Source organism: Limulus polyphemus, unplaced genomic scaffold, assembly GCF_000517525.1.
Source record: "Limulus polyphemus unplaced genomic scaffold, Limulus_polyphemus-2.1.2 Scaffold1763, whole genome shotgun sequence".
Taxonomy (NCBI): domain Eukaryota; kingdom Metazoa; phylum Arthropoda; class Merostomata; order Xiphosura; family Limulidae; genus Limulus; species Limulus polyphemus.
In genome coordinates, this window is record NW_013667373.1 from 115,992 (window position 1) to 135,817 (window position 19,826).

Consider the following 19,826-nt stretch of genomic DNA (forward strand, 5'->3'; position numbering starts at 1 on the left):
AGAATACAGCATAAAGAAGTAAGAGGTCTTTGTCCTATTGTATCCTTAATAATCATGTAAACTAAATTTTGCATCCTACCTTCCTTTTACTAGTGAAATTTATTTAAGAGATCTTAACCTGTCCGTAAGGTAATCCTTCCATCCCTGAAATCCTCCTAGTAGCCTTCTTCTGACCATTTCCAATAAATTAATATCCTTTCTTAGATAAGGAGACCAAATTAATACATAGTATTACAAGTAATAGATATAATTACCTCTTTTGTCATGTAATCAGTATGTCTATAAATAAACCCTAAAATTCTGTAAGCTTTACTATTAAGAACAGAGTACTACATTGATGGCTTGAATGACTTGTATAGACAACAGAGAGCAAGGAACCATTTGGCCCTTCAAGATTGTTCTATTTCCCTCTTTTAAATTCCAGTAAGTGTTAGCTTTCACATCTGCTGATAGCACCTCATTCTATATGTCATGTACCATGTTAAAAATAAAACTGTGCAAAGATCTAAGATATTTTTCTTTTAGCCATGGTATTCAATAATTTCCCATCTATATTAAACTTGTATTCCATACTAATCTAAATGCATTACCATGCTCTTACCATAGGTTTGGATATTTGTCAACTAGTTGTCCAGTTGATTCAAATTATTTCTGTACTACAACATCCTCATTATATTTAGGAATTCCAAAAATCAGAAAAAAAGCAAACGCCCTAGCACTGATCCCAAAGGAATTCTACTAGTAACAAAGATTCATTTTGATTGGACTTCATTTGTAACAACTTTTTTTGCCCAGTCACACAACAATTCAATACTCACTGATGTGATTTTCTTAGTTAATACTTTCCCAAATGTTTTCTGAAAGTCTTAAGTACACCAAGTCCAACCCTTTCTATCATCCATATAAGTAACAATATCCTCAGAAAAAATTAACAGATTAGTAAGACAAGATTACCATTAAGTTAATTGGTGATGTTTTCTTTTATGATGTAATATTTTTCTAAATGATTTTGCAAACTTCTTTTATTAGATTCTAGAATTTTTTCCCCACTATGGAAGCAAGACAATTTGGTCTGTAAGTTCCAGGCCAGTCTTTAAAAATCTAGGGAAAACATCGACTGGCCTTTGTATTTTATATTTTGTTAATAAGCAAGTCTTTTTACCCACCACCTTTAAACAGGTTAAAACTCAAGTCACTGGTTGTGTCCTCAGGATGTTACAAGATTTTAGATCTAGAAAAAAAGAATTGTAATTTGAGAAAGGATAAAACCCAGGCTTTGAATTTTTTTTAATTCTGAGATCTTGTTAATTATTATACCCCATATAGATAAAGTGGATTACATTAACAAAATGAAAGCTATTCTAAGTAATACAGATAAGCTTATAGAAACTAAGAGGGATCTCACAGTAACCAGTAGTGTGATAACAGAAGATATGTACCAAAAAATCAGACCCATTGGCTCATAGTATAGATTTTATATTGACTTCCTAAGATTCATAAGCAATGATGCTCATTTAGACTAATTGTTTCTAGTGTAGACACCTATAATCAACCCTTAGCAAGATTTTGGACCCTGTTTAGTGAGAGTTTATACAGAGTAAGCATTCTATTAAGGATACTTTTGAATTTGCCAATAATGTAAAACTGGTGCAATTTATTGATACTATTCACTATGCTAGTTATGACATTGAGTCATTGTTTACAAGTATACCTCTGGAAGAAACCATTGATCTACCTAGTGTTTATTGAGCATGTAATTGTACAAGGTATAACTAAAGATGTTTTTAAAATGATTTTGTTTTGCAACAAAACAATCTGATTTTATGTTTAATGATAAAAGTATGAACAGATTGATGGAGTGACTAAGGGCTCCAGTTTTGATCCTGACCCTGCTAAACATTTTCCTGTGCTTCTATAAAATAAAACGTTAGGTTATAATCCTATCCTGAATGTTATAAGCATGTGTATTACATGAGGTATATTGATGACACTTTTATGGTGTTTATCAATGTTTAGTCAGTAAACTACTTTCTTCAGTTTTAAATGGTAAACATCCTAATATATAATTTACTGTTTAAAATCAGAAGAATGACAAACTCTTGTTCTTATATGTTCATCTGTTAATTAAATAACCAGTTTATCATAGTGTATCATAAACCCACTTTCACTGGATGTTATTCACATTATGAAAGTTTCATTCCGTCAGTCTAAAGAAAATGGATTAAAATCCTGCTATACAGAGAATTTAAAATTTTAGAAAATCAAAACTGTTTTGAAGCAGAAGTTGAGAAAATTAAATGCTTATAAGAAATTATTTTCTGTTATCATTCCTAAATAGAATGATTCACACAAAAGCTGAAACTAAGTAACCCATCTCTTGAGATGTTCTGTAGATAACTTACTTTAGTCATACCCTACTTAGGCACTATTTCATACACAATTAAGAAGAAAATTATCAAACAGCCATATCCACAGGTTTGTTTAAAACAGTCTAAGTTAAAAAGACACTCCAACCTTAAAGACAAATGACATCCATTTAATACCTTAATAGTGGTATGTCAGTTCATACATTGAAGGTGCAACCAGGGATATATTTCATTAAGATAATACTATAATGCTACAACCTATAATACCAGTAGTATTACCAACCACTGTCTAAGTGAATGTGATGTCGTTCCTCTCTCCAGTTTCTTCTGCATTATCCTCCATTCATGGGAGGAATTTCAACATAGAATGTTAGAACCTTTTGATGTTAAGATAAGAAAACCACCTCTCTGACTCTACATTGTAAATTGTGAAAGAATGTGAGCTAGAAGAAAAACTTGCCACCAGAGGATTAATATCAACATGATTAAGGCTAATTCAAGTATTTCCCAAAGAATGCTAAGGTCTGAAATATTGCTTATACCATGCCTTATATTAAAAAACAAAACAAAACCTCACTCTCCAATTTAACATTCTGCTTGACATACTTAAAAAAGAAACATCTTACTATTAGTTTTAATACTGATGGCTAGCTGTTTGTCATAAGCTCTTTTTTTTTATTCCCTGATTTCTGTTGTTAATCAAATCTCTAGCTTTCCTACCATTCTGTAAGTCTTCCATCGTATCTGTTTGTTTAAACTTAAGTCTGTGGTTCTTATCCCTGATTTTCTTTGCTACATGCTTAGTAATCCCATTGATCTTTTCCTCTTTTTAGGAATATGTCTACCATCAGTTGGAAGCAATTTATTTAAAAACAGGATGAAATTCAGTCCCGAATCACTTTTAACTCATTATCCTAATTCACTGATGATAAATATGGTCTCATGACCTCAAGGTTAGCTTTTGTAGTAGAATGCTTGAGAAATTTAATACTCTTATTCTAAGTTAGGAATTGATTACTAATGTTATTTATTACTGATTAAAAGTTAAGCTTAAGTTTGTTTTCAGTGCCATTGTAGTGACTAGTATTAAGTAAATTGGTATGGTCAGTATTAAAAATAATTAGTCAGTAATGATAATATTGAATGAAAGTTACTGTTAGTGGCATAATTTCCTGTAAAAAATAAGGCTTTAAGTTGTAATATGGTTTTAGAAATAACCACAATAATATGATCTTATTGGTAGAAAATATTGTGCATCGTGAATTTGTTTCCAAAATGTGAACAATTCAAGTTTAAAAATATGAGGCAGATTTGGATGAAACAATCAAGGCTTCAACCTATAAAATATATTGTCTTTTAAAAATTTGTTTTGTTAACATGATATAAATGACAGATCCTGGTTCTTGCAAACATATAAGGTATTATATTTATGTCTTTTCAATGATACCCATGTTTTGCACTGTCATATTTTGTCTTGCAGGTGACTTAACATTTCCATCAGTTTTATGTTGATCATGTCTGAGTGCTGGGATAAGTATGGTTTCGAGATTTTGAAGTCGCCATCTCTTCCAAGTGAAAGCAGGACTAATGGCATATTCAGTGAGAATGACATGATTGTCATGCAGGACTGTTTGTCTAGCGATTTTGATGACAGGTGTCACCTTTATTCAAATGATGAAAAAGGTCCAGAAAATGACCACCAGTGGCAGAGAGTGTTCTCTAAGTGGGACAGCTATAGGCAGTGTGTTAAAAGAGAAAAGGTAGGTGTCATTCAGCATGTGAAATCCTACTACAGATTTATGATTGTAATATTAAAATCTGGAACCTTAGGATCCTGAGTCAGTAAAATCTTGCTGACTAGAGCATTTTAATTTAGAATGATTTAAAAATTGTATTTGATATTTAGTAATTGTGACAGTTTTAGAGTTTTCATTTGTTTGGTTGTGACTTTTTTAGACAAATAGAAAACTTCCATTTAATTAGTTTTCATCATGTGCTGGTATTAGCATAGTAACGCATCCTTTTCCACTGTAGTAATTGGTTTTTTCTTGTACATATATAATACAATAGATGAATAGTTGGTATTCCAGAGTGTTCCTCATGTATTTTAACTGGTCTTTTTGTTTCACTAATCATTATTCTAGTCTTTTCATCTGCAAAATTTTTTAATTCATTGTAATATTTATTTAATTTGTTTTCTCTCTAATACTTTATCATTATTTTTTGTTGTACACAATATTCATGTAGAAATTTTATACTCATAATTTATTTGAGATTTAGTTTTTAGAGTTTATTGAGGTATATTGACAAACCAGGATGCTAAGAAATCTATTCTAATCGTGTTTTCAGCTCGGGACAATTGGCTCATACTTATACCATGAGGCCAGTGTTCCAGCAAGTGAGGCATCAGGGCCTCAAGTACAAAGCATACAATTTTCTATCTAGTTCATTACACGATCAATAACTTCAGGGGATGTTCCGTTTTCTCAACCAGTCCTCACTGAATGTGTTAATCCAGTTGAATGGCTTGATTAATTTTTCCACTCTGTAGCTATAAGTGTTTGTTTGTATCTCACATATGTACATTTAATTTCAAGAACATTATCATGATCACAGTGTACAGGGTGGACCATAACAAATCCTCTAATGGCCCACACTGTACAACTTTGATATCTAATTATAATTTTAATCTCCTTAGCACATTAGAAACTTTGTAGAATGTTTTGTTTGCATTCACATTTCAGATGAGTAATAAACTTGCACTTTGTAGGGCTTTAACACAATGCCATGGAGTGTTCAGTATCATATTCATTAGAGAAACAAACCTTTGAGGGAGTTCACTGTCTAGGGCTTGAACCCAAAACCATACCAGTGTTTTGATACTAATGTACTACCAGATCTCCTTCTTTCTAGTTCGTTTCAATGGATACTTCACATCCTTGTGATATGTAGCAACTACTTCACACACCAAGGACAATTAGCTATAGGCAACTAATTAAAGATAAACATGCACTTTAAGTAATTCACAGTGATATACCTACACACAACCTAGTTAAACGTATCTTTACAGTAAAGATATAATTATCTTATATGTAATCAGATCTGAAGATAATGATAACTTGTCCTGTTAGTCAAAAGTTATTGTAATAGTCATAGAACACTACTAATTTAATACATTTTTGTTCAAGATTCCAGTTTGTAGCATGTTCCAAGTTTTTACTTATTATAAGTTTTACAAAATTTGTTTTCAGTATTTTTTAATTTTGTTAGAAATGATATACTAGCTTCTACTAAGTACATTGTTGATTTTGTTTTTATATGTTACCATCTGTAAAGTTTGTTACTAAGATGTCAAATAAGTTATGAACAAAGTGTGGTGATATAAAGCTAACTTTTAGAGTGATTTTGTTTCCTGGAGCACTCTAACTTATCAACACACAAAGTGTTGGAGTAACTGACCTAAACTCACTAGTCGTATAGCCTTGCTAGCTTGTCTGTTAATTGTTTTCTCTTCTCGTACAGGTTCTGGCTCTTTTGTTGGTCTTTTTAAGATTATAAAGTTGTTTGTATTTTTTTACTAAGGCTCCAGTATAATTTAAGTTGGTTCAAAGGAGCACAAAAATCTATTCCAACTTGGTAAAGTTTCTATAGTGATGACCCAAACAGTACAAGAAAATGTTCTGTATAAGTGTATTGATTGAACAACAATGCTGTTTTATTTTATTACTCATTTTATTTAGACTGATCCAGTATTTATACATTTGCATATGGTGAGCTTTATGTGTGCTTTGACATCGAGCAAGTCAGCCTATATTTTGGTTTTTTTGTTCAGTGCTTGGAGAATATGAGTGGCACATTCATATGGAAATATTTTAATACTTTATGCAGGGGTTTGGTTAGGCACTATAAACCACAAAAATTGGAATCATGTTATTGACAGTGCATTGAAGTTGTTTATTTGACTTTTGGCAAAGATATATTAAGCTGTATTTTTACACAATCAATATGGAGAGGGTTGTGGGGTTTACTTTTTATTTTCAGTTTCTGGTGAAGTGACTAGTAGAGTGGGCAAGCACTGACATCTATTTAGGCATGTGGCTTTATATACATTTCAAGAAAGTGTACAAGCAATACTTGTTTGAGAGGGTTGAAGTAACCAAAAGTAGTGTTCTATAATGTACTCATTGTTAAGATTTTTTTTTTGCAGTTGAAAGAATTGATCAAAAATGGTGTTCCGCTCAAAACAAGGCCTGAATTATGGAAGAAACTCTTGGACTTAGATACAGTGCTAACCTATACAAATTTCTCTTATGAGGTAAATTATAATACAGTAAGTTATTATATAATGTGTAGAAGGTGAGTTCAATTACAGTTGAGATGCTCGGTTATCAGATAGAGCACGGCTGGATGTGGCAACATGGACTGTAATGAGATGTGAGACTAAAATTGTTGTAACATATGATACTCAACCTTCTGCAGACATATATCTGTTGCTTCCTAGTATTGATACCATTACAGAAAGTCATCAGTGTGTAAGATCTTTCAGGCAAATTATCCAGTTATGAAGTATAACAAAATTTGAAATACACTCAAGAATACTTTGATTCATCACAGATAATAAAACAGTTTAAAAAATAAATAGCATTTTTACTGAAAGATAAGTATTTGATATATGTAATTTTAGTTTAATATTCATGTACATGCATAAATAAGGCCAGTTTCATTGTATGCCAGTGTTTTAATTCTAACTATTCTTGCAAATAGATTTTATATGTACTGTTTTTCAAGAATTCCTTTGTGGAAGAAGTTTTACAATTTTTTTAAAACCTTCATTATCCCAGTCATGACTGTAGCAGCATGCGTAACAATAGTATAAATACTTAGAACAAAACTATGCCAAATTAGCAGAGAAAAGTTTTTTGTTTTTTTTGTGTGTATTGTTTTTTTTTTAAGTTTGTCGTTCAAGTAACATGTTGTGTATGTCAAAAGTAATTTGTCATTATTACATGTTATACACAGTTTAGGCTATGCATTTCATGAGAGAACCACTTAAAATCAACATTTGTAACCAGCTAGAATTTCTTAGGTATATTTGATTTTCAGTATTTTTATGCCAATGATACAATCCACAAAATAGACAGTCATTGTAAATTGTTTTTGTTCATTGATACTGAATATGATATGTGATATAACTAATATTGAAATTCTGATATATATTTGTGTTTGTTTTCTTGTTTTGGAAGAGCCTTACAAATTATGTTTCTGTTTTATGGGAACAGTTGCCAAATTTTATGAGTATATAATTATTTTTCAGGAACACGTGTCATTGCTGAGAGAAGAACTTGTGTCTTTAGGCGTGAGTGAGTTCAACACTAGTAGATCTGAAAGAGTGTTATCTGAGCTTGAGGAAAACCAAGAAAACATCAGACATTTACATTTTAACCTGAAATTCTTAAGGCAGATTTTATTGGATGTTGGTAAAGACAATGGGTTTTAAAATAAAATATCTGTTACACTTATTTATTAAAGTACCTGTTTGCTGATAAGGTGTAAAACTTTAAGAATTTTTAGAGAATGAAATTAGCTTGAGGGTTTAAAAACAAAAATAACCATTAAAAAATAATTTCAATAATAATGCCATGTTGCTTTGACTGATAATTATGTTTAAAGGTAATATTTTGAATTTTTTAAGTATTAATCTTAAAATATGCAATAACAAGAAAATCAATAAAATTTGTTATTAAACTTATAGTATGCAAGTAAGAAAATATGCTTAAATCTTTGATATATTGAATATCTGAAAATGTTATACCTTCATTGAACTTTTGTTCATTTTTTAGGTCTATAGCTCCAATTTAATAAAGATTTTAGCAAATCTAATCAAGAGAATTTTGTAAATTTGTATATTTGATTTTTTGTGCTGTGCTACTTGTTATTTAGTGAAGTATCTTATTTTTGGTATTCTAGGAAGGACATACCCCACTCATTGTATGTTCTCTGTAGAAAGTGACAAGGGAATAGAGGGTCGAGCAGCCCTCTTTAGACTTCTTGCAGTTTATACAGTGTATAACCCTGAGAACAATTATTGTCAAGGTACAGTGGTATTACTATGTTTTAAAATACTATATTTGTATGACTTTATATTGTCAATAATTATAAAAATTATATACTGCTTCTTGGTTTTTCACAGAATTTGAGATTTTAAAGTCAAACCATGTTTAATTTGTGATTTATTTAGTGCACAGGTACTTGTGTGGTGTTGAAAGTTTTGACCATGGATTATACATACTAATTCCTATCTTATGTCTGTTTTGGAAACAGAAGTAAAGTATATGGTTACAGTATGTTGTTGTTGTTTTTTAACCTAAAACACACATTTTATAATTATTTTCAGAAAAAGATACTTTTTAAAAACATTGAATTGTACTCTTTAAGGGTCTTCTAATTCATGGGAAAAACTAAATTAAATAAAAGTTTGAATTGAAATTTTTGGAAAGCAATTTAAAACAGGTCTCTTCTTCTACTGATTTTCAGTTTTCTTAAATGGCCATAAAAATTTGTTATAAAAGGTCAGTTTGAAAGTAAAGAGCTCTCATTGATTGACAAACATCTGTCCCCACTTTCAAGGTTATAATTGATTACCACTTGCTGTTTTTGATACTTACTGATCAGAATACTTGAAATATGCTAGAGTGGCAAGAATGATTTATCTTGAATGTAAAGAAATAAGTACCTCAAAGACATTGTGTATTTGAAGAGTTCTACTGAAATTGCTTAAGCTTCAACAATTAAATGCATTTATTTAAAAGCTATGAGCTTAACCCTATGTACACAAGCGGGGTCAAAATGTGCATACCACAACCTTTTACAGAGTGCATTTCAACATAGTATTATGTTTTGATGTCAGAGTTATCAACTATTCATTTTACCTCACATTGCTGATACGGCAACAGTTTGTGGTAGAGGAAAGTAAATACCAGATACGTTATAAATGGATACTGAAAAAAAACTGTAAATATGAATTTCAGAGGCTCTAGAGGTTATGCAAGTACAATATTCAAACTGTACATTAGACAAAAGTATTCTTGTTCTTCACATGAACATCACCTTACTTTCTGTCATCAGTTCACAGGGGTATCTTGAGTACAAATACTTTAACACATTTGACTTTTGTGTACAACAAATTTGTATGTTTTACTAAAAGCTAGCCACGTTTTGTGTCTATGCAATTAGTAAATTAAAAACTATAGTTAACATTCCTTCTACGATATGGAATCGGTTCAATTGTTGGTGTTTATTTATTTAAGATATATTATTTTGTTAGAAATGAGAATTTTTTTAACAGTATACTTATTTAGGCTTCATTCTAATAAGACCACTTGGAAAATGTGAAGCTAAGATGTGGAATAATCTGTGATTAAAAAAACTCTTGTCAGTTTATGTGATCACATTTGTTATGATATGCATCTTTCTTAGATAATATCATAAGTATTTATAAAAAAACAACAACTAAAAAAAATTGACCAATAAGAAAATAACGCAAGGGACTCTGATTGTTTTTAGATACTTTAAGATTCTTTCACAAACATATGTACTAGAAAAGATATACAAATGTATTGTTTTTTAGTGATTCACGCTGTTATTTAGTTTTTATTTTTACCAGTTTCATGTTAAGTTACTCTTTTTTTTCTTCTTTTTCTTTAACACCTGCAACTCGTATGTTTAGTTTAAATGTATATTCTGATATGGTCTTATCTCTCTCACACACAAAACTATATCGATCGTCTTCTGCCCTCTAAGAAAGTTTTGTGATCAGTACACCAGTCAATACATGCCAGTCATAAAAGGAATGGCAGAGGAAGCAGGGTACATTTTCAGTGTAAGAAAAATGTTAACTTGTGATGTCTGTTTCATATTATAATATTGTAAAGAATTTTTAACATATATATAATTGAAACAGGTACTCATATTTGATTTTTCATGATATTATAAATGATTTTTTTTTAATAGAATGCAAACCAAAACAGCATGCAGTATATAGTTATTATTTTAAAAATGTATGACAATAAGTTTCGGATCAAATTGTATATTATAATTCAAATTTTAGTGTTAGACATTAATTAGTTTCTTAATTTGAAACTAAATGTTCAAAAAAGGCTAAATATCGATTTTTGTGTGTCACATGGTACGTCACCTTCTGGGTTTGGTCAGATTACATTTTATGATGCCCAAATTACAATGACTATAGTTTTGTACAAATTAGAAACTTAAATGTTCGATATTGGCAAGCTAGAATATAAAATAAGAACCTCCTATCATTTCTATTTGCTGAGATATCATGATGTTTAGCAAATCCACCGTATTGGCTCTGCTCACCACTTCATCATTTGAGAAGACTTATTTATTTATGCCTACTTTTATATACCAATAACTGTATAATCTTTCAAAAGCTATATATTTATTCTACATAATTCTGTTACTCTTCCTAAGTTATTTACGAGAGAAATGCTCTTATATCATTGGAAAGTTTAAAGTATTGCTATCAAGGCATTTTTATGAATAGAAATTATATTTTTTTAGACCCAAATACAATTTAGTTAGGAAGCCTGATAAATTACAGTGGATTTTTCAGGTACCAGTATAGTAATTTATAATTTTTTTGTATTCCAAAATACTTATATAAAAAAATTATTATTTTTCCGTCTCCACACGTGAATTTGGATGAGGCTTAGCAAGTGTGGCTCACGAGTGCAAACAAGGACCTTGTAGTATCGTAAGTAGTAGAGATCATTGTTTTCCTATTATTTTTTATTTACTGTTTTATGTTTGAAGAAAAATAACTGACATTTCAGTATTTCTATCCCACTGTGTTCTCAGAGCAGCGATCCAAATAGTTTTTGTAGGATACTTCTACTTTTTGACTTACTGGATCGGCCCAGACTTTCTACAAAGTCATAAACATTTTATAATACTTTAGACAATTGTCGTTGTAACCATTATACTGTCAACAAGTTGATATATTCTGACACACTGTGTTTTCAAAGCAGGGAAATTCTGGTAATTGTGCTGCATGAACGTATTTGATATTGACAATGTCAAAGTACGGTAACACCTAAACAGGAACGGTGAGTCATTGCTTTATATTTGGCAGGTTTCTATTTCAGCCGCTAACAGTAGAATTACAATTGGAAATAGGTGTAAAAAGATTAAAAGAAACTCTCAGGAGATTTACTTGGAACTTTACTGTCCGTACTGAAAAGAACAGAGTACTATTCATTTTGTTTCTTCTAATTATAACTCATCTACTGGCAATAAAATAACTACAGAAAATAATTGTGAAATGGTGAGAATGTAAACTCTGACCATAAGTACTTTGAAATGTTGTAATCACTACTAACAATATTATGCATTTTATTTTGTAACCTTTATTTTCGTTATACTTTGATTACTTACTTACAACCTGGAGAAAAATAACAAATAAAATATAAAGTTTTACTTAAAGTAAAAGTGATTGATATTTAATAAGAGGTTTTTATTTTTCATTTGTTTTAACTGTTAATTATTAAAACTATTTATTATTATTAAAACTAACTAAAATCATAAAAAATGGAAAATTGTTGGGTAAGATAATGAAAGAAAAATAATAAAACCTTTGTGGGTTATATGTGACAGAAGCTTCTGCATTACGCTGTTCCATAGGGTCATGTCAATGCACGTGCGCCGTGTAATTTTCAACTTCTGTCAGAGTATTTTTAGTCGGACACGGTTCAAAGGTCAATTAGTAAATATAAATAGATTTATACTGTTACAATTTGTAGTTATTCTGAAACATAAATAGTAATTTAGATTTATTTCCTAACTTTTATGATGGTTACGAGGTCGGTCAAATCAATCAACACCATATAGTATTAATATTTATAAAATAACAGATTAAATATAAAGTTTTGTTTAAAAAATCGTTTGATTATCTAGCAGGATATAGAGATTATGCAAATGAAACTTTTTAACCTAAAAATCAAAATTATTTTGTATGTTGGATAGTCAACATTCTGAAAGAAAAAATTCATGAGCAAATCTTGGATAAAAAAAAATCTTAAAACATAATTTTGTGTATGAAATCCTTGTAATGTTTACTAATAATCTTCAAAACATTTACTCTCATAGATACTTTCCTGATTATGAGCTGGGTAGAATATAAAATTCCAACCTCTTATTACTTTATTGAAATACTAGTGTAAAGTACCCACTCTCCACTGTGGGATTCTAAGGTCCCCTCATGATTCATAGAGGTCTCAATGTACCAGTCAAGTGTCTCCATTATCTTAATTACTTCTATAGCTATCCCAATGTGCCAATTATTTAATTGATTTATCTGTTGCCATTTCCAAAACTTAATTCAATTCAACACTTTTTTAAAAGCAAATAATCTTAATTTAGCTTCTCAGATTAATTTTATTTTCTTCCTGTGTTTTTATTTGAATTCTTTTCATTTTCTAAATTCCCCAGGATTATTTGATTCATATTTTTCTTCCCGTTGTTTGTTGCTGTTTCCCAAACTTAGTTCAGTTCAATTTTTTTAAATTCTCAGATTTGTATTTCTCTTCCCATGTTTGTGTTGAAAAGATTATTTGACAGAAAACCTCTACATATTGTTCATTCAGTAAGTGAGAATTAGAAAAATATATGATACTGTTGCTTAAAGGCTATAGGGCAAAAAATTGGCCAAATATTTTTTTCTAAAAAGTAATACCCAAGTGCTCATCCTCAGAATCCCCTTAGTATGTGTGCAAAGTTTCAGGTCTCCTGGTTCTTTCCTATGGTAGTCATACATACACACACACACACACACATACAGACTCTTTTATTATTATAAATAACTATAATGTAAAAGGAGGGTTTATGAAGAGAACAAATCAAAGGGGACAGTTCTTAAAAACAGAAAGACAAGTTAAGAAAAATTATCACAGAATTTGAGGAAAGTTAAAGATGACATAGTTTTAAGGTGGCATATAATCTTTAAATGTCAAAATATGTCACAATTAATTGTTTTGAATCCTTAACTCTTGTATTTTCCTTAGTTAAGACTAATTTTTCACATCCCATGAAAGTCTGGACCCATTTTTAGGAGCATTCAATCATGTTTGTAGAAGGAACATAAGACATTTCTTTTCTATTTATTTATTTTTCTAATATGCAAATTAGCCACAGTTTACACAACATGTGCCAGTATATATCGTTATATCTATTTCAATATATTTTCATACAAAAAGCATAGTATAAAGTTATTTTTTCTGATAAAAAGGCCAAAATCTAGATAGCACTATGTAATAGGTATATGCAGCCTTAAATCTCTATGATTTGATAAATGCTTAGACTTGTGTTAGACCATGTAAGGTTAGGATAAAGAAAGTTGTTTATATAATGTAGAGACTATGTTAGTTATGTGATCTCTCCGTCTAAGAGGTCTTAGTCAGATATCCCATGTACTTTTGGAAAATAACCTCTGATTTAAAAGTGTACAAAAGTGCAGGCAGTTTATATTTACAAATGTGCGGAAATATTATTTTTAGTACTGAGAAAATAAAATACAGTTTTATTTCAGGAATGTCATACTTGGCAGCTATGTTTTTAATGCAGTTAGAAGAGAAAGAGGCTTTCTGGGCCTTAGTGTCTTTATTAGAGAGAAGAAAATACTTGTTTGGATATTTTGACAAAATGCTTGAAAAGTAAGATAAATTATATGTATATTCATGTAATTAGCATTGTGAAACTATAGTGTAAATAGAAGAAAAACATTTTTTTGTTGTTCTTGTATCAAGTAAAATGAGGCTTTCCATGTATAATAACTATTTTTATAAAATGACTTGTGTGGTTAGATTGAAATTACTAATTATAGTTCTGGATGTAAATGTCACGTAGCCATTTGAATGAAAACTTAAAACATTATATCTGTGATCATGTACTTTTGTGCCTAATTAACGTGCTATTAGTCGCCATCAAGCACTTTGTATTTATCAAACATTGAAACTAAACAATCAAAATGACAGTTTTCCATTAGTTTGAACATTCAAACAACCAATTGATACATTTTCAGAGTGCAAAGCCATGCCAAAGTGTTTGACAAGATATTGGATCGTCATTTACCACATATTCATCATCACCTGGTAAGTACTACAGTCATTTACTCTAAAGTTTTCTCCTTACTTTAGGCTTATTGGGTTAGACATGATTATGTTTTTATTTTATTTGTTTCTTACAATCTGTAGAGAAAATACATGAACTATTGGATGAGGGTAAGCTTGTACATGTTATGGAAGCATACATTAATGTGAGGTAACATTTGAAAAAAAAAGGGGTGGGGAAATATTTTTGTGTGAATTCCTCACAACTTATTTGTAATAGTTTGTACAGAGTATCTGTTAGATGGTTATTCTAGTGACTAGCTGGGTAGTAATAGTCATCAGTCTTTGTTAGTAGCGACAAAGGAAAATACGTAACCACGTGATGATGCAGTTCCAACTGTATTTCCTAACAAAAGGCTTTGGAAACTACAGTGCTGTTTATCTTGTATGTAATTATAATTATGAAGCATGCTTTATGTGGCCAGTAAATTGTGTTTGATTATTCTCCCTAGTAATAAATGCTTTCACAGATAGTGCTAATTTTAGTCAGCACACTTCAAAAGAAGAAAAATTATGCTAAATATATGTATATATTATATTTTGTGCTCCCACCCTGAAATTATCAGGGAATTTCATTTTACAGGAAAAATTTGAAAAAAGTCAATGAATTTCATATAATTCAGTGATGCTTCTAGGACATGAATGGGGGGAAAAATAATTTGCACCAAAAAATAACTGATTAATTCTAGCACATTTGATTCATAAGTATATTTATATATATATATGTATTTTTTTCTTGTCTACCATTAATTATCATGGAATATGAAGGCAGCCTCAATAGACTACATAAACAGTAGTTAGGCCTAAACAGAGTATAAGGACTTTGGAAATGGCTTTCTTTCGTCTTCCTAAAACTAGGTCATGGAGGATCATTCTACCACTGTGTAGGAGCCCTTAACAAATTACTACTTAGAGATAGGCTATTTCATTAATGAAACCATACCCATGTCAGTAGTCATAGAAGAAACAACTAATAACCTGTATATATATATATATATATATGATTGGCATGTTTGTGTATTAGGAAATATTTCAAAGATGCAAAAATGAACTATTTAATAACTTGGTAAATCTTGGCAGCTCAGAGATATCCACATAATGTTGGTGAGTTTTTCTTTTTGTTTCATAACTTACATTAATTCAATTAATCGTCAAAGATAACTAATTATATAAAATAATAATTTTTCAGTAACTTTCATTTACTTCTTTATAAAACAAAATATACATAACTAAGCATTGCCTGTAACAAACAACATCATGGTACGTAGTACATCTTGGGTGGTGGTCACCGACAGACAACATCTCCAAGAGACAGGTAAAATATCAACAGTGACAGTGATTGCTATTCACATTCTTTTTTATACAGGTTTGTCTTCTATAATATCAGGAATATGTAGAAAACAAGTTTTGGAAGAAAATCAAATTAAAAATGTACTGAAATATAGAATGTTTTAATGACAATAACTAATAACATGTCACATTTAAAGGTTTCTAAGAATACACCACTATCTGTTATCCATGAACTTATGTAAAAAACAGTTGAATTTGCATCAGTAAATAACTAAATAAATCCTTGTTAAATAATAATTTAATGTATCACATATCTGAGTAATGTACTAGGAAAACTTAAATGTTTGCAGTGTTACTGACACTCACCCACTGAATGTGAGACCTCCCATGCAGTAATAAAAACTTTCTCATGTTTCGTCAAATTATCAGCTTTGTATAATGCATTGTGTTTGATTGGCTGACTGGATCTATATTTTAAAAAAATGATCATCTTAGTGATCTAGAAAATGCACTGGTTTGCACTGTTCTACTTCATTGAATAATAATAATTTTCATGGTGCAGTATGCCCCTAGACCCTTCTAGAAGGCAGCACTTAACTACATCACAGAAGTTTACTTTTATAAAAGTCATGCTCAAATAGACCCCTAAAAGTTGGCAGCCCTGTGTTTGTCAAGCAAAACACAAGGTTCTAAGGACAGGAAAGAGAAAAGACAGAAGGTAAAGATAAGCATATGAACCTTGACAGAATAGGGTAAATAGTTTTGGTAGTGTTTTGAAAATATGGTCTTGGTATTAAGGTAGTAATTGTTATGGAGATTGTGTAGTGCTAGTGTGGTAGAGTACAGGCAGTGTTTTAATGTTTGTCATTGTGTTTAAATCCAAGGCCCTTACCAGAATACATACAACGTGATTATTTTGAATAAAAGTTTTACTTAATAGCAGTTTTTATTCAATGTAGTTAAGAACACAGTAAAAACTTGATCTTTGAATGGTGTGATACTATTATGCAATATTACTGTCAGCGTATTAGTGTATGGAAGCACATTATGTCTATACAATGGTAAATTAACAAACAATGATTTATAAGCATGATGAAAATTATATAGAGAACATTCTATATGTTTCAGTATTTCAACAAAATATTGATTTGTCTTATGAAGAAGACCGATCGATGTTTTGTTAAAAAATTTAGTATTTTCTGTAAATAGAATAATTTTCGTTATGCTTATAAATCTGGTTGTCAACTTACTTGCATACAGTGACATTTGTGTCTGTGCCACTTACTATAATCTCTCTCAGTACATTTGTACATGGATACTGTGTAGGAATAATGCAGTTATAAATGTTTTATCAGCACGTCTGTTTCCGTGTATGAAGTGCACAGTATATATAATTAGAATTTACAACTTAATTATTTGTAATTATAATCTAACAACCTCTTGCACAAACATAAATCAAAAATTATTCTGAGTAACATGACTGACTGGTAAATATATAATCATGTTAATTTAGAAATGTTAATACTTTTTATATATAGATGAATTTGGTGTCCACAGTTCCAAAGCACATGTGAAAATAATAGAATGTGATCTGGATAATTTTGTTAACATGTGCATTTGTTTTATAGATATCAAAAATATGAGTATACTGATGTTTGTGGTTACCAGCTGAAAATTTTATACATTTTTGTACATGTACACACGTCAGAAATATTGCTTTAATTAGACAGGTAGTAACATTGCCTACGTAGGGATGGCTCGGATTATTGTTAATCGAAATGGTATTTTAAATATCTCCTCAATAGGTCATCTGAACTTTACGATACTATACAGTGTTTCCTTTTATAGCAATATCTATGTAATGACTGAGTCACAAGTTCTGAGACTGTCTGTAAATATCATAGCAAAATGTTTGAATTTCTTGTTCTACTTTTTTATTACATTATAACTCAAAAACCAAAACAGTGGTGTGAACTAAATTCCCTGAGATGACAAAGTTTCAAATGGAGTATCCACTTTTTTAATTATTATTAGTAACTGGAAGTAATTTTTGAAAGAAATCATAATTCTAATGTAAACAATGTTATCATTACCCCTTGAAGTTAGCTTTCGTACAGAAATTTGGTATTTTGTTAAAAAGTTTAAGTACAGGGTGAAACAGGAGTTACAAACCAATAATAGATAAACAATAAGTATTACAGTTGAAACCTCATTGTATTTAGAACTTGGTTATAAATACAACATTCCTATGTCTATTGAAACACTGCATTAAAAAACAAGTAATGAAAAAACTTTTCAAAAAAGGAAGTAAATGTAAGGATGGCTAGAATCAATTCTTCAAAAACAATGCAAACAAGATAGTAGGGATGGCACGAATTAACATATAATAATATATATATATATAACCAATCACAAGTGGGTTTAATGTATCCTATATTTGTCTGTTAATATTCTACTACAGTGTGTGTTTCTGTTATTATGTAAGGATGATGCAAATGCCATCCCTACTATTAGTTTTGTTTTTGAAAAATTGATATTTGCTATCCCTACATTTACTTCCTTTTCTTGAAAAGTTTTTTCTATACTTGTAAATATTTGAACTAAAAGAAACTTAATTTTCAAGAATATTTCACTTTATGACAGTCAAATTTTTTCTTCTGTGTATTAAAAGTCAAAACATAATAACCCTTTCGAGACAGGTCACGGGTGAAAGGCCATGTCATCCCGTTTGTTGACTTGCATTCAAAATTTTATTGAACTACTATTTCATGAATATATGTCAATAAGTTTGGTATCAATCTGTAGATTATAATTTAAATTTTAGTACTATACATTACTCAATTTCTTAATTTAAATGTAGATATTAAAAACACAGGTAAACATCGATTTCTGTGTGTTATGTGGTATGTTGAATGCAGCACTGGTTCAAATTAGATGTTTGTGAAGTCAAAATACTAAGTCTATAGTTTTGTACGAATTAGAAACTCAAATTACAGATATTGACAAGCTAGAATATAAAATAAGAAGATCTTGTCTTTTCTATTTGCTAAGATATTGATCATGTAATAAATAAAACACAGTGGCACCCGCCCACCTCTTTCCACTTTTGGAAATGCTCCCTTATATGCACTTACTTCTATTTATGACATGAATAACCAATTGAAAGCTCAGAATGTCCCCTAGTGGTCTTCTCAGCCTTTCTAATGTGGCTAGTGCCATTTCTTTTCTTTTTTTTTTTGAAACAAGATTTGAATGAGGTAGGTTGTATCTTTAGTCTGCTCAAAATTTCATATTTTTTAAGAGTAAAATACATCTTAGTTACTAAGCTTGATAAAGTATAGTGGAATTCTGTGGTATTAATGTAGTAATTTATGATTTTTTAGTTATTGAAATGTATATATAAAACATTTAAAAATATTTTGTTTTATATCCTCCATGTGCAATGTTTTTAGCAACCTATATCAAGCAGCAACCGAGTACAAAGGTCGTAACTGGAAGAGAGAATTGTTTGTTTTACTTCTTCAGTTACTTTTCTATGTTTTAAGAAAAATAAGTTTAAGAACAATGATCTATATACATATATAATGTATAATAATTGAAATGTGACTGTATTTTACAAAATACTAGTCTACTAAAACACAACCAATAGCAGTTACTTTGTACAGACCAAAGGTCAGTTTTATGTCATTGGATACGGTAACATGAGTGCACGTGTGCCACATCTTTGTAACTTCTTTACTGTTAGCCAGGATTGGCTGAAAGGTCAATATCAATATAATAATAAATATATATAAATTTATGATGTATTAAGAGTTAAGCTATTTAGTCTAAACATTTATGTTTTTGTGTTATAATTTGTGTTCATTCTAGAATGAAAGAGGCATGATTTATATTTATTTTCTAATTTTTTTTGATGGTTATAAGATCGGTCAAATCTACTGCAACCGTACAGATATTCATTACCAAAAATAACAGATAAAGTATAAAG

General features: G+C 30.1%; 1 protein-coding gene across 1 annotated transcript in view; it reads left to right on the forward strand.

Moving 5' to 3' along the window:
- Nucleotides 1–3,851: 3,851 nt before the first annotated feature.
- LOC106464863 (TBC1 domain family member 8-like) overlaps nucleotides 3,852–19,826 on the forward strand; it is a 33,630-nt gene continuing 17,655 nt past the window's right edge. The window contains exons 1-6 of the mRNA XM_022392654.1: nucleotides 3,852–4,126; nucleotides 6,574–6,681; nucleotides 7,681–7,843; nucleotides 8,334–8,459; nucleotides 13,969–14,092; nucleotides 14,461–14,530. Coding sequence (XP_022248362.1) covers nucleotides 3,872–4,126; nucleotides 6,574–6,681; nucleotides 7,681–7,843; nucleotides 8,334–8,459; nucleotides 13,969–14,092; nucleotides 14,461–14,530 — 846 coding nt within the window. The 5' untranslated portion in view covers nucleotides 3,852–3,871. The remainder of the gene's footprint in view (nucleotides 4,127–6,573; nucleotides 6,682–7,680; nucleotides 7,844–8,333; nucleotides 8,460–13,968; nucleotides 14,093–14,460; nucleotides 14,531–19,826) is intronic.